At 29.0% G+C, this 14947-nt stretch overlaps 2 protein-coding genes across 2 annotated transcripts; both read left to right on the forward strand.

Moving 5' to 3' along the window:
- Positions 1 to 1349: 1349 nt before the first annotated feature.
- LOC139426180 (uncharacterized protein F54H12.2-like) lies at positions 1350 to 1919 on the forward strand. Its single transcript, XM_071183974.1, has one exon. The coding sequence runs from the start codon at positions 1350 to 1352 to the stop codon at positions 1917 to 1919; it is 570 nt and encodes a 189-aa protein (XP_071040075.1).
- Positions 1920 to 1940: 21 nt separating this feature from the next.
- On the forward strand, positions 1941 to 2402 carry LOC139426179 (uncharacterized protein F54H12.2-like). The gene has a single exon (XM_071183973.2). The coding sequence runs from the start codon at positions 1941 to 1943 to the stop codon at positions 2400 to 2402; it is 462 nt and encodes a 153-aa protein (XP_071040074.2).
- The last annotated feature ends 12545 nt before the right edge of the window (positions 2403 to 14947 follow it).

Consider the following 14947-nt stretch of genomic DNA (forward strand, 5'->3'; position numbering starts at 1 on the left):
ATTTTAAGACACAGTTACCGATACCAGTTAATATAAAAGGTGAATGGGAAGTAGGCCTATCTGAAATCATCTATCCACAGTTTCGGCTGAACGTAAATGAAAGTAACAATTATTTTCAATACAAGATAAGTAATTGTAATATCATATCGACTGTAAAGCAAACAATTGATGTGGGGTGTTAAGAATCAATGTTCGATATTGTATCAGCTATACAGCTTGCTTTACCTAAAAATCCTAGTCGGTTTACAATAAATTACAATAAAGCTACAAAACGAGTAAAAATTAACGCCGTTCAAGGTTGCAGCCTTCATTTAGAAAAGTTAGGTGAATTGTTAGGATTCCAACGCGATGCAGTCATTACGGGTAACCGGAAAAGCGAATTTGGCGTGGTCTAATTTTTCCGTTTTTTACGTCTACTCAGATTTAATTTCACCACAAATTGTCGGAGATACACAAGCTCCTTTACTGCATATCGTTCGAATAAAAGGATATGATGGTGAAACAATCAGTCAGTATTATGATAGACCTCAATACTTACCTTTAACGAGGCACTCATTTCAAACTATTCAAATGGAGATCAGATTGAATTCAGGTGATTTCGTACCTTTTGAAAGTGGCAAAGTGATTATAGTTTTACATTTCCGCATGAGACAAATACTATAAATAGTACGATGAGTTTTTGAAGCATTCATTTGAAGCGAAGACATCAAGATGAGTGTACCGTAGGTTTGCGTGCTGAAAAATTCGAAGATCACTATGCGAGTCAAATTGGCTCGGGTTTCGCCCTATTATAAAGGTATTAATTTCCGAAAGGGCTATGGACTTGCTGGTATATTTTGTCGATTATTTAGAGCAGTACTAGCCTACCTTAGTAAACGGTGGTAAAACTATTGGAAAAGAAGTTTTAAAAACGGGAACTCGAGTAACATCTGATGTATTATCTGGAGAAAACTTTGAGGAAGCCGTCAAAACAAGAACTAAAGAAAGTGGAAAATATCTTGCCCAAAAAGCTATTGAGAAAGTGCAGTCAATGGTCGGGAAAGGAAACTATAGAAGAAAGCGTAAGAAGCAAAAACGATTCATTTCATCCAAAGCACGCAAAGTGAGTGGACGTGATATTTTTGATCCATAAAATGGTATTTTTGTTGAAAGATTCTCCTGAATGCGTAAAATCGGAATTGAAACTTTTTACTTTACCTGAAACTCAAACAGCTATTCAAGATGATCAATGGATACAATTTCATCCTCTTTCTAACATTTTTGATAATGCTCCCGTAGAGTTTCACGTCTCTGGAAGTGTGGAAGATTATATAGATCTCAGTCAAACATAATTGTATGTGAAAACGAAAATGGTAAAAACAAACAATACAGCTATCACTAAAGATGATGTTCTAGGACCTGTGAATTTATTTCTACATTCATTATTTTCTCAAGTAGATGTATCTTTAAACGATCGTACAGTTTCCAATTCAAGTAATACCTATCCCTATAAGGCCTGTATTGAAACTCTCCTAAACTATGGATATGATAGCAAAACATCTCAATTAACTGCTGAATTATTTAATAAAGATTCTGAGGATGGTTTAAACAAAAGAACTGCTTTTTTCAAAGAAAGCGCAACAGTGGATATGATTGGCTGCATTCATTCAGATTTATTTCATCAAGATCGTCATTTACTCAATTTAGTGGGTTTGAAAATAAAACTAATAAGAAACAAGCCAGAATTTTGTGTACAAGGATCTGAAGGATTTAAAGTAGTATTGGATCATGTCTCTTTATTCATTCGAAAAGTTCGTGTGAACCCCGGAGTGCTTCTTGGTCATGCTAAAGCACTCGAGGAAACAAGTGCAAAATACCCCATTAATCGAGTCCTATGCAAAGTGTATTCGATTCCTAAAGGGAGCATGTGTTTTATTTAAGATAATATATTTTCGGCTCAAATGCCTAAAAAAGTTATTATTGGCTGTGTAGATAATGAAGCTTTTCATGGAACATTGACAAAATCTCCTTTTGATTTTAAACATTTTGATTTAAATTTTATTGGAGTGTATGTAGATGGACAACCCGTCCCCCATAATCCGTTGGAACTCAACTTTTCACAAAATCAATACATTCGTGCCTATCAAACTTTATTTGATGGAACGGAACGAATGGGTCAAGATAGAGGAATATTTATTTCCAGAGAAGACTACAAGAACGGAAATACATTATTTGGATTTAATCTCTCCCCAGATCTATGTTCAGGAGAACATTTAAATCTGATTAAGCATAGCAATTTGAGATTAGAACTGAAATTTGCCAAATCACTGGAAAAAACAGTATGCGTTATCGTTTTTGCCGAATATGAAAATTTGATTGAAATTAACAAGTCAAGAAATATTTTATTCGACTTTGGAAATTGAAGAATGGATGGATTGCAAATATTCTGCAGTTTATCCACAGATAAGATAACATCACCTTACTTTCAAGGCGTGTATTCAAGAGATACGCTTCCGGATCTCAAAGAAAACACATGTGCTATCACGAATTCAGATGACTCATCACAACCTGGGACTCACTGGCTAGCGTTATTTGTGAATGATCAAAGACGGTTAGAGTTTTATGACTCATATGGGAAACCTCCCGGATTTTACAACGTGAATACCGCTTCCTACACGGACGTACTATGGAATTCCAAAGTGTTTCAATCACCTACATCCAATGTATGTGGACAATATTGTATTTACTTTTTACTCAAACGCTGTCAAGGCTATTCTATGTATCATATTTCAAATCAATTATATGTAAATGATTTTCAGATGTATGAATTTGTAAAGAAAAAATATGGTGTAAGATTTGTCTTTAGAAAATAAAAAAGGAATGAAACTAAATCTAGTGTCTCTCATGTCATTATTATAAAATTTTACATTTAAATATTGTTATGTAGGCAATAGTGTAACATTTTTAATTCTTTTTAACAAAATTTTCAGAAAATATTTTTATTATTGAGGAAAACTTTCTATCTTTTATGAAAATATTTATGTTTTTAGCAAAAAATTTTCTCTTTTAAGATAATATTTTTTTGTTTTTGTAAAAATATTTCAAACGTTTTCACAAAATTTTTCTATCTTTTAAGAAAATATTATGTTTTGACACAAAAATTTTCTATTTTAATAAAATATTTTTACTTTTTGTTAAAAATTTGCTAGTTATTATATTAACTATTGTATCTTTCTAATATTAGAAGTTGTTCAGGATAATGTTAGATTTTACCGATTTTCTAATGTTATCTAATATTAGGTGCTACTTGGGAACAGTTGATAACGTTTTTCAAGTTGTATCGTTCGCGAACTAGCACTAATATTATCTTACGTTTTCCGGCATAAAATTACATTGCTAAAAATGATATTTTTAGTAATATTTAATTTATTGTTTTCTTTCATAAATAAATGTTTATTTATTTAAAATATGAAATCAGAAAAAAGTAGCGATGGAGCAAAAATAATGAAATAGATGATAATTTTAAAAGTTCGAATGTTAGATTGAATACTATTTATGTTATGTAATATTAGCTCTAATATTAGAAGATAGGATTCAGAAGTCTAGCGTTTTCTAGCAGGGTAGTATTATATTGCGTCTTTCTAATGTTAGATACTAATATCATTTTGCTACCTTGGTAATGTTGCTCGCCTCCACGACTTTGGCTCACAGGTGCCCACGCATATAAACTCTCTTTACATCAATAGTATCTCCAAGAGATTTTGATCCCGCTGATTACATTTCTCGTCAACGTCTTCTGTGACGTATGGCAATTTCATTCTGCCATGCTTGTTATTTTCAACATTGAGCGATTTCTGTACTCCAGCTTTTGTTTTTCAAACTTTTTCCTCCTGAGAAACTGTCTTCTTCATTTAAAAATGAAATAGAAAATAATTTATCTAATATTATTACCCTTGGAAGCGATATTCTATAAATTTAGAAGATTGCAACAAGTGGATAAAGGAATTTGGGGAACTTACAAGTACGAAATGGAATTCTAGAACTTTGAAACCTCAGGGAGAAAGATTTGTTTGTTGATAAGTAACTATTGTTTAGTTATTGTTTAACTAGTTAGTTTAACTATATTTTAAGAAAAAATTTGTATTTAATTTTATATATATATATATATATATATGCATATAATACAAAAATTATAAATACTTTTGTATTAAGCCAAGAATTAAAACTCTTTCGGTTTCATAAAATGTCTTTGTTAGAGAGTAAGCGCAGAGATATTCTATTTTGGGAATTCAAGGCTGAAAACATACCATTGAATAATAATTAGATTTATATTGCAAAGGAGGAGTTAATTTTAGAATCTTGTCCCTCTTTCACTTCCATATTAGAAAGCTTTAAATGATTTTCCATAATGCGTAGAGTTACAAAGGCATGTACGACTGGGACCTAATTACACCAATCTCTGTACTATTTAATGCGGGAGCGAAGGTTTTCGCTTGTCTCTTGCTGAATAACGTGTTCCATAAAACATCTGCATGAACCATCCGTAGTTTCGTCCGCACCCCCTCCTTTGCAGGAGTGGGGATGTGAACTGTTATAACCACCAGCCTAATTTTTAATAAACCTTTTAATAACTTATTATGGCTTTGACTGCATTTCTTAAGTTGAATGCACCAATGATAACAGGGATGTAGCCCTGTTATTATAATCATACTTGATGTTTCAATTAAAACAATTATTTTTTATGCATTGATCGTAGTTACTGTTGAAATTTTTTTCCAGTGAACTGATTGTTTTAATTGGCATAAGAAATGTTTCGAGAAATTATTTTCAAATTTATTGTTTTATGTTTTACAGTTTCAATGATTTTTTGATTAGTAGAATTTATATTCTTGTTTTACTATAGTGTTTAGGGTAAAGATAAAAATGCCATTAAAATGCTTTTTTTTTCTCTTCAATGAAATTGATGAAGGTCGACGTTGGAGAGTAGGTTGTTCATATTTTATTGAAGTTAGATTGAGCCTTGCTCTAAACTCAATATATCAATAGTATATTATTAATGATTAAATTGCATTTCTAGTGTTTACATTGTTTTTCTTAAATTATGATATAAAAAAAATTTTATAGTGCTTTTAAAAAATTTTTTAAGGAAAAAAATGTGGTTCAAACGTCAATTAAATTAGTGACGGCAAACAAAATTAAATCCTTATTTAAACTTTTGTTTCCTAATGATTTTTCTAGATTTAACCCCGCAAAATTCTAAATTTTTCAGAACTTTCTTTTGAACCTAACGATGAAGAGTTTTCAAACAAACTTAAAGAAATTTGTAATTCTTTTACTTTTTCGGACTTGGTCAAAACTAAATATTCCTATTAAAAAATGTGAAAACTTAATGTTACCCAAACAAAAGGACGTGTTCCATAAAACATCTGCAGGAACGATTCGTAGTTTTGTCCGCACCCCCTCCTTTGCAGGAGTGGGGATGTGAATTGTTATAACCACCAGCCTAACTTTTAATAAACCTTTTGATAACTTATTTTGGCTTTGACCGCATTTCTTAAGTTGAATACACCAATGATAACAAGGATGTAGCCCTGTTATTATATATATATATATATATATATATATATATATATATATATATATATATATATATATATATATATATATATATATATATATATATATATATATATATATATATATATATATATATATATATATATATATATATATATATATATATATATATATATATATATATATATATATATGAAAATCAAATTTTTACTTCGAAGCTACAGTAAGCAAAAAAGAAAGAGTTAGTTAAAAATCATTTCAAACGAGAAAAAATGAAAAATGGACGAAGTAATTCAAATTTATTTTAATGTTTTTCTTTAAAAACATCATTAATTAAATAAAAAAAAGTATACTGATTTCATTGATATGTGATTTCATTGATAATGAATGTTTTTTGAGTAAGCAATTTTTTATTACTACAAAATAATAAAAGGTATATGTCTTCAAATTACTATATTATCCTTTTTATTATTTCATTAGAATATGCATTGATTTAAATCAATAGTGATTTTTAAAAAGAAAAGAAAAACTAAATCAATAATTTATTAAAAAATATTGATTAAGAAAAATATATGCAGCGCTTTTATATCTTATTAAAAATGTAGTTAGCGTGCATCAAGACTTGCTCAATCCAGAAGGACGTAATTTTTTTTCATTAATGTTTTCTTCTCTAAACTAATTTACTTTTCATTAAGTATCTATTTGACAAATTCTCTCCCAATTTTTAACAATCATCAGCTGGTTGAACTTGAAAAATATAACTATGATTTCTTTCACTCACTGATCAGTATGTAATAATATAATAATTGTTTTATCCATTTCTGTAATAAATATTAACTATTTCAGTAATATTATTTTTAAACAATAGTAATATTAAAATCTTTTATATCAGATGCTGTGGATGGTACATTTTAAAAAATGCAAGAAGTTTGATTTAAATAAATAAAAATTCCGCGTTAAATCAAATATAAACTTAATCATTATTGATTAGAAATAAAAAGTGTGTAAAAAACATCAAAACAATAAAATTATCGTGATATAATAAATTCATTAAAAGATCCCCAGTGTAAATAATTACGATTTGTTGCGACAACAATAAACTAGTTACAATCAAATGATATATTTTAGTTAATTTATTTACTGTTCATTAAAAGGAATTGATGTTCCTTATATAATTAGATTTTACAAATATTATAGTGTGGTGTAACCAACATACGAGTACCGAAGTTAGTGATATGGTGAACCTGTATGCATCTTCAATGTATTTTCTTCTTCCTGCAGTACAACTGAATTTCAAGTGAATAAAATACCATCAAAATTTTTTTTGTTCTTTCTCTCTTTTGCGTCTATTCTTTTTTCTTTGATTATAATCCTGGATGCTTTTAATTTAGTTGTTAAAATGTTTTTAAAGTTATGTTTATATTTCTCCTTTATTATCTTTGACGATTGATTTATTTAAAATGTAAAATTTAATACACGCAACCTATCTCTACAGCATATAATAATTGATAATAATAAGAAAACAAAACAAATAATAACAGACAAAATTCTAGGCTAAATAGCGACAATAATACTTTCTTTAATGAGAAATAAATTAGAGGAAGTTGACGTTTTATTTTAAGGATGTTTAGAAATAATCAATTATCTAACAGTGAAAATTAGGCAAAAAGTAAAGGAACACACCAAAATTCATTCTGCTCCTTTTAATAAAATCAAAATATAAAAAATCCCCTTCGCCTCACAAAGGAATTGTATGCTTTTTTTAATTCTGCTCTAACTTAAGAAAATCAAATCATTTTAAAATTTTAAGAGAGAGGGAAAAAAAATTGATTTTGCGCCTTTTTTCAAATAATGGGCTTATGACATTCTGTTAGAGTATGTAGTGGAAAATGTTAAGCACAAACATATTAGAAAACTCATCTTTGAACTTATTAAGAACTTTTATTAAGCAAGAAAAACTTAACTTAAGGGACACTCTAATCCTCTCCACAACATAAAACAGTCGCTCCATACATTCAAACATGTATATAAATCTAATCTGGATTTGTCTTATGTATACAAGCATAGATTTAACAAAAACATCTGAGGGTGAAGGAAAACGTAATTACAATAAATATGTAAATTTATCTTTAAATTATTTTGAAATGTTCGAAATAAATAATTCTAATATTTTAATATTAATATATTTTAACGAATAGTTTAATGTTTAGCGTAATATTCGAATATTTTAATGTTCGAAATAAACCTGAAATTAAAAAGTCAAGAAAAGAGAGACGACATCCTTTATTTTAGAGCTTAAAAATTTGAAACTTCCCCTTCTGAATCAATTTAATGCTCTTCCAGTGGTTTTACGAATTTGTGATTTTTGTCTTACCGTTCTTCTTACTCGAACCTTGTTCCTTGAAATTCGTAGTCTGGCGCATACCCTAGAAACCCCACTGCTTGGAAAGATTCCAGTCAGTAGTTGTGAAATACTGAGTTATAAATAAAAATATTTTTCGAAGCTTTAAAATGAAACAATTAGTATGAAAAAAATTTTCTTTAAGAATAGTCAAGTCCATACTACAAGTAATGAACAGGGTTTTTTTCCTACTATCAGTGGCGTAAAAAACACCCCCCCCCCGCAACCTCCGCGGGGCGGGAGGGGGCTTGAGGGTGCACGATCCAGAAATAATACACTGCTAAGTACGCAATCTGCGTTAGATATGCTGTCTGCGGCAGCTCCTTAACATCATAGAAAACAAACTTTTATGAAAATAAAAAAATATCAGAAATTTTTAATTTAAATTTTTTAAAGCGCCAAATCTAAATGTAGTTTTTTGATCTCTATTTTCGGTGGTTATCGCAACATCTGTAATTCGACAAAATTTTGGTATTTTTACTTTGGTGTTGAAACGACTTGCAATTTTTGAATTAGGTTGATGTTGTTGTTGTTGTTGTTGTTGTCGTAGGTCATTAAGGCAAGTTCTGTTCTTCTTGTTTTCCAGTGGCGCCATCTATGGCCAAGAATTTGATTTTCACAACCCAAACGTCACACCCGTTTATAGGTTGTACCCGTTCATACATGCATTCATTTATCCACAGATTGTAATTTTGACCTGAATCCGCCCCAATTCATTACCCCCAGAGGTATAATTTGATTTGGGAACTTAGAGGACTTTGTGATGCGACAAATTTAACGTGCACCAGTCACTACTTTCTACAAGGCGAGTCTTCGGCCGGCTGGCTTCGAACAACTCGTTCTCACAAACATGTGTCCAGCGCCCTGCCAACCAGGCTAGCCCGGCCCATGTATTTTAATCATTACTTTTGACGTGTTTAATTTGTGTCGATTTCATCGTCAATCTATGTTACTAGTACTAGAAATTTCAGCATATTTTTTAAATCTCGATATTTTTAATTTAATATTATTGGAACACGCGAAGTTCGAATGTGGGTTTTTTAAAATGTTTACTGTTTTTTTAACTTTTTCCAATTTTTTTTAACTTAAAGTGCTTAGAAAACCATTATAAAATTTAACCTTCATAAATTCTCTTATAATTTTCTTAATATAAATGTTCTAAAGGTAAAAACACACTGAACTGAATCCTTACTGAATGTTGAATCTTATTTAGAGCTATAATTAAAGGTTGTTTTATTTTAAATCAAATCTTTAATTAAAATATTTAATTTGCATTTATTTTGCTCAATAGAATGTTTAACTATTTTTTTTATTTTTTTTTGCTTTTAATTAAGAACATTAATTTACTTTTAAATAAAGTTCTGTGTTATGGGCAATGATAAAAAGCTTCTCCCCCATCTTTAATTTTTTTTTTTTTTTTTTTTTTTTTTTGATAAGAAGAAAATATTTTGTTTTTGAAAAGTATCAGTTTGTTATTCTTTAAATTTGAATGAGTTTTTACATTAAAAAGCAATTTAATTTTATGCAAATATGTAACCAAATTGACTAGTGAAAGGGGAAAAGAAGAAGTAAAAGAATTAAGATTATAAAAAAAAGGAATGATAATTATTTAAAAGAATTTCCTGCAAATATTTTACAAAAAATTGTGTCTGAAATACTGATATTTATGACATTATAATTGCTGTCAACGTGTCTGGGCATGCAGCCCTTCATTCAAGAAAGAATTCTTACCTCAACTATTTGAATATCAATAATTTTTTGTTTCTTTCAAACTTTGTCACTTTCAAAATAATAATAATCCAAAACTTAACTTCGAATATAATTATTGTGTATTATTTTCTCCTATTAAAATGGAGTCCCGCAGTGGACTCATCGATAAGACACGCTTCCCAGCAGATCACCGAAGTCAAGCATCACTGGTTGCGGTTAGTGTGCGGGTGGGTGACCACTTGGATCAGTCTGCGTAGGGGCCGAGGGTGTGCGGTATTGGTCCTCGTTAAACTACCGTAAAGTGCTCGACTTCGCGTGCAGGTCGTCCGGGCTACCGAAGCAGGGGTGCCCTCCCCTCTGCAGAGGATCAAAATTGTGATGGCATGCCTTCGGATCATCCGCAGGGATGTTTCCCAGACCGTCACCAATAGCCCATTGTGCAGCTCTAGTGCGACGTAAATGAACTACAACAACCTATTAAGATGGATTTCATTCTAAAGTGGTAAGTTGATAAGTGCATACAATGTTCTGATTTAGTGATTTTCTAAATACCACCTCTCCATCGGAATTATTAAGTCCTTATTAATTAAAACAACTAAAATTAAAACTTGAATTAAAATATTTAAATTAAAATATGCAAATTAAAATGTACAAATTAATTAAAATTAAAATTAAATAAATGATTATAAATACCTAACTGCATCTTTATAGTGTTTTTGTTTCATATTATATTTTTTTTTTGAAAATTAAGTTTCTAAGTTAGGGCTCATTTATAAATCTTGCCAGGGGGAGCGCACTTAAGTCTATGTATGCCACTGACTATTATCCAAATGTGTTTGAGAACAATGAAAATAAATTTGTACAAAACCAACAAAGCATCTTGTATTTTTGAATTCTGTCTTTGAGTAAATCGAAAGAAAATTCTGAAACACGAACTAAAAAAACTAACTAATAGTTATTTGATTGCATTACAGATGGCAGCACCACAATTTCATATTGTTAAAATTTATTTCAAGCACTGAGGTTAATTCAGTCATTTCCAAGTTTTTCAGCTAAATTTTTTTTAATAAAAATTTTTTTAATTGCTCTAAGGCGCTATTGAAGCAAGACTTATTTATTTTGTTTATATATATAACAAACGATGGGGAAAAAAATACCTAGTTTTGTAATTCTGTGGCTACAATGAAGAAAGAAAGTTTATAACATAAATTAATGATTATTAAAGCGGAATTATTGAATTACTGAAATAATGTTCAGTTGTAAATTAAAAGAGATTATGGCATTTTTCTACAATTTCTGTTTATTCGACTGCCTTAAAACTTAATGAGACTTACGTTGACAATAAGAAACCAACTTTTATGCATCTAAAGTAGTAATTACAATATGTATTACATTTTCAAGTGGAAAGTAGCTTCTTTAAGACTTTTAATTAAAATGTAAACAATATTAAAAAACATGTTACTATTCATACGTTTTGAATGCATGTTCTCTCTCTTTGTAATTTCATAAACACTCGAAATAAAATAATTTGGGCCGAATTGGAAGAAAAAAAACTCTTGTTTTAGATTTATACAAAATTTACCAAAGATTTTGTTGAAAATAAAAAGTAATTTATTTTAAGTATAGTAAATAAAATAAGAAAACGCGTATGTTTTTTCTTCCAATTCACAATAAAAACAACAAAGTAAAAATGTGCATGCTTGTGCTAATTAAAAATATATATTTCAGAATTAATTTTAACTCACAAGGGAGACTTTATTCTGAATATAGCTTTCACTACTTTAATTAGAATTTAAATTTAAAATGTAAATTAGCTCTTGAAATACATTTGTTATTTAAAATTTTCGAAGGCAAAGAAGTAGCCTTTAGATTTTTGAAATTTAGTTTTGATCACATGCTACATATTTCGGTGCATAATTTTTTCGTAGTCAAACTTCCTTTTTATGAAATAAATAAAAATAGCAGCTAGCTTTAAAATTATAAAAAATAATTTTACACTTTCTTGGTAAAAATGCGTCGGGAAAAGAAAATCCCTCCTTCTTTACTTGTCAAAATAAAATATATTTGTGACATATATAAATAAATTTTTAAATGTTTCAAAATATTAAAAAAATAATATTTTCTTTTTTTATTTCCTCATTAAAAGAAATAGTTTTCAAATAACAGAAAATCAGATGTTAGTATTCAGAGCAACAAACCATGATGGATTGTCCGTAGTATTTCAATTTTAGATTATTTAAATTATAGTATGTTTCAGTACTAGCAAATTAATTTTCAACTACACCTTCTTTACTACTAAATCATCTTTTTAACTGCCTTTTAGAATATTTATCCTTAGGATGATTAAAAGGTCTGTGCATTAACCAAATAACAACAACCTTATTAAAAATAGTATCGACTAAATAGTTTTATTAATTTTTATTAATGATGGATAATTGAAAGTTAATTGAATCAGGTTTAAAAAAGTTTATTTTGTTATGCAAAACCCAATGTTTTAATAAAATCGAATGAAAACTTAAAAGTGCAACATTATTTTTCCTGAAATGATTTAATTATGATCAAATCTTGAATATTTCAATTTACAATTGCGTAGCGTGATGCAAAAATTTTGATATTACTCAAAAAAATTTCTAACGTTAATAAATTTTAATAGTGCAACTTCATTTTTTATGAAATGATTTGATTACGATTAAATTTTGAATATTTCGATATAAAATTTCGTAACGTGATACAAAAATTTTGATATTATTCAAAAAAATTTCTTATATTATTAAACTAAATAAGAAAATAATTTTGTATAGTGTTTTATTTAACGCATCTTGATTTAAACGTAGCTTTTTGTGATGGATTTAGATTCTTCAGCATTAAATTCTGGGGATATCTAAAAAATAGGGTCAAAATTGTTAGAGAAGAGCGACTAAAATGTTTAATGTCAGTAAGAAAATGGACGCCTGATCTCGCTTTGTATCTTACTTTTTGTGTTTTATTTTGTATTTCTCTTGTATTTTTTTCATACTCTTGCATTTTTTTCTTGATATGTTCTATTTTGGTATCGATTATTTAGACGCTCCTCACACTATTGTATTAATAAATTTCGCTCTATTCATACAATAATAGAGAGCACTCCAATTTGCGGATAAAATCGCTAACAAAGAGATTAAATCCTTTTGTTATTTTGTTTTCTGGCTTTGAATTTTTTTTTTTTTCAAAATTGGTGTAAGAGAATTTTTAAAATAAATTTTTTTAGGTAATTTTTCTTCTCTTTTAAAAAATGTTTTTCCTGTTAATTTCTTTCCTTGTCTTCTTTGTATTTTCTTCTTCTATGTACTTGATATGTAAATAAAACTTATTATTTTTCTTTAATTTTTTGTGTCTTATTGTGTTATATTAGTAGTAATCACATTCAATCTAACTTTATCTTCTCTCCTTTCGTTTTCATTTTTGTTTCATTGATTATTTTTCATAATTTTTTTAAATCGTTTGTGTTTTGGGTTTAACATGGATTTAAAAAGAAAAAATAATTTAGCGAGAGGTAAATTATTATTTTGTATGCGGACTCAGAGGGTGCTTTCGAATCGTTATTCTGAAAATAAAAGAATTTTTGAATTTCATTCAAAACTAGACTTTCTTCCATGTTATAATAAAGCGACAAAAGATGTACGAATAATGTCGATAAAAATATATAATTCAAAATAATGATGGATGTAAATCTATAGTCAAACTTATCATTTACAGAGCCGTTCTGAGGGGTGGGTGGGGTCGCCAAAAATTCAGAACTAATTGATTGTTATATTACAAGTTTTTCTTTACATTTGCTAAATCTTGGATAAAGTTTTACTATTCCTTCCTTGGATACATAATATATACGAGTTATTATAGTCTTATATGGTATATAAATCAGTCATAATGTAACATTACCGTTTACTGTATTTACAGTTTACCGGAAATTCTGCTTTTCAAAATTATAGTTCTTATTACGATACATTTAATAATAAATACAGATCTCAAAAGTAAATGTAACCAAATAAATAGTTTTTATGGCACCCTTTAAAGTGTCACTCAAAAATTACCAAAAGAACCTTCAGAACTGTCACTCATTTATCCCTTTTCCAAATAGAATCGTAATAATCTGCTTTTATTTAAAATCGTAATTTATTTGAATGATTGATAGGAAGAGATGGCTGTTCATTATTCTAATATAATTTCTCACTTATAACAAGGCTTAAAGGGATAAAAATGTTCAAATGTTTTAAAGGTACTAAATTAAGACATATCGGTCACTGTTTTATCCATCTTTTACGAGGGATTTATTTACGTTCAGATGCTTGGTTTTTCTTTGTTAGTGCAAGGGTCGACTTGAGAATTCTTTTCAGCTTGAGTACAATTTTATGAAAGACAGCAAGAATGAATTCGAACCCGCTGCTTACAGTGAGGTTCAAGTAAAATAAACTTCAGCATTGTCCTTCTGCCAAAAGCTGTAAAGGTCCATATTTTTTTTCCTTCTCTTTTTTATATCTGTTTTGAAACAAGCAATTATTTGCACTGATCTAAAATAAATTCATTCATTTATTGTTACACGCTTTGATTCAAACCCACCATTTGAAATAGCGTTGGACGAGACTAGTGTAAAAAATAATTTTTAAAAAAAATCCCTCATATTCCAGGAACTTTATTTGGGTTTTTTTAATTATTGTTACACCTACCTATGAAGACTAGCGTGCTCATTACAAAACATCCTTTTTAAGCCCTACTCAAGTTTAAGATTGCTCAAGTTAGAGAAAAACATTCAGAGGTAGCTGGTTCGAATCTCGCTATCTTTATCTTGCGCTATATGTATATTGATTTAACCAAGGCATATTCGTCGAGCATTGTAATGAGTGCGTATAAGTAAATAAATAGGCGAATCCAGATACTGTAGGATTTGAACCCTCTACGCTTCTCCTTTAGGATGTCAGCCCCGATGTAGTAGTTTTATTTACACAGGTGTAAATTTATAAAATATATTCAATGCCTGAAAAAGGCTGAATTAAATCAGCAACTTAAATGATTTTAGTATATACAGTAGGGAACCGATTATCCGGAACGATCGGGACCATCGCAATTCCGGATAACTGATTTTTCCGGGTTTCTGAATCGCTACAAAAAGCCGTTTTTTTATTGTTAAAGCCAACTAAAAAAACTTTTTTTGGAAATTATCTTAAAAAGAAGAAAAAACGATGAAGTAATACACTAATGGTTATTTCCAAAATGATGGTAAGGTAAATATCTTTCAAAAAAGAA

This window comes from Parasteatoda tepidariorum, chromosome 10 (assembly GCF_982258835.1).
Source record: "Parasteatoda tepidariorum strain Cologne lab strain chromosome 10, Ptep-v5.0, whole genome shotgun sequence".
NCBI lineage: Eukaryota > Metazoa > Arthropoda > Arachnida > Araneae > Theridiidae > Parasteatoda > Parasteatoda tepidariorum.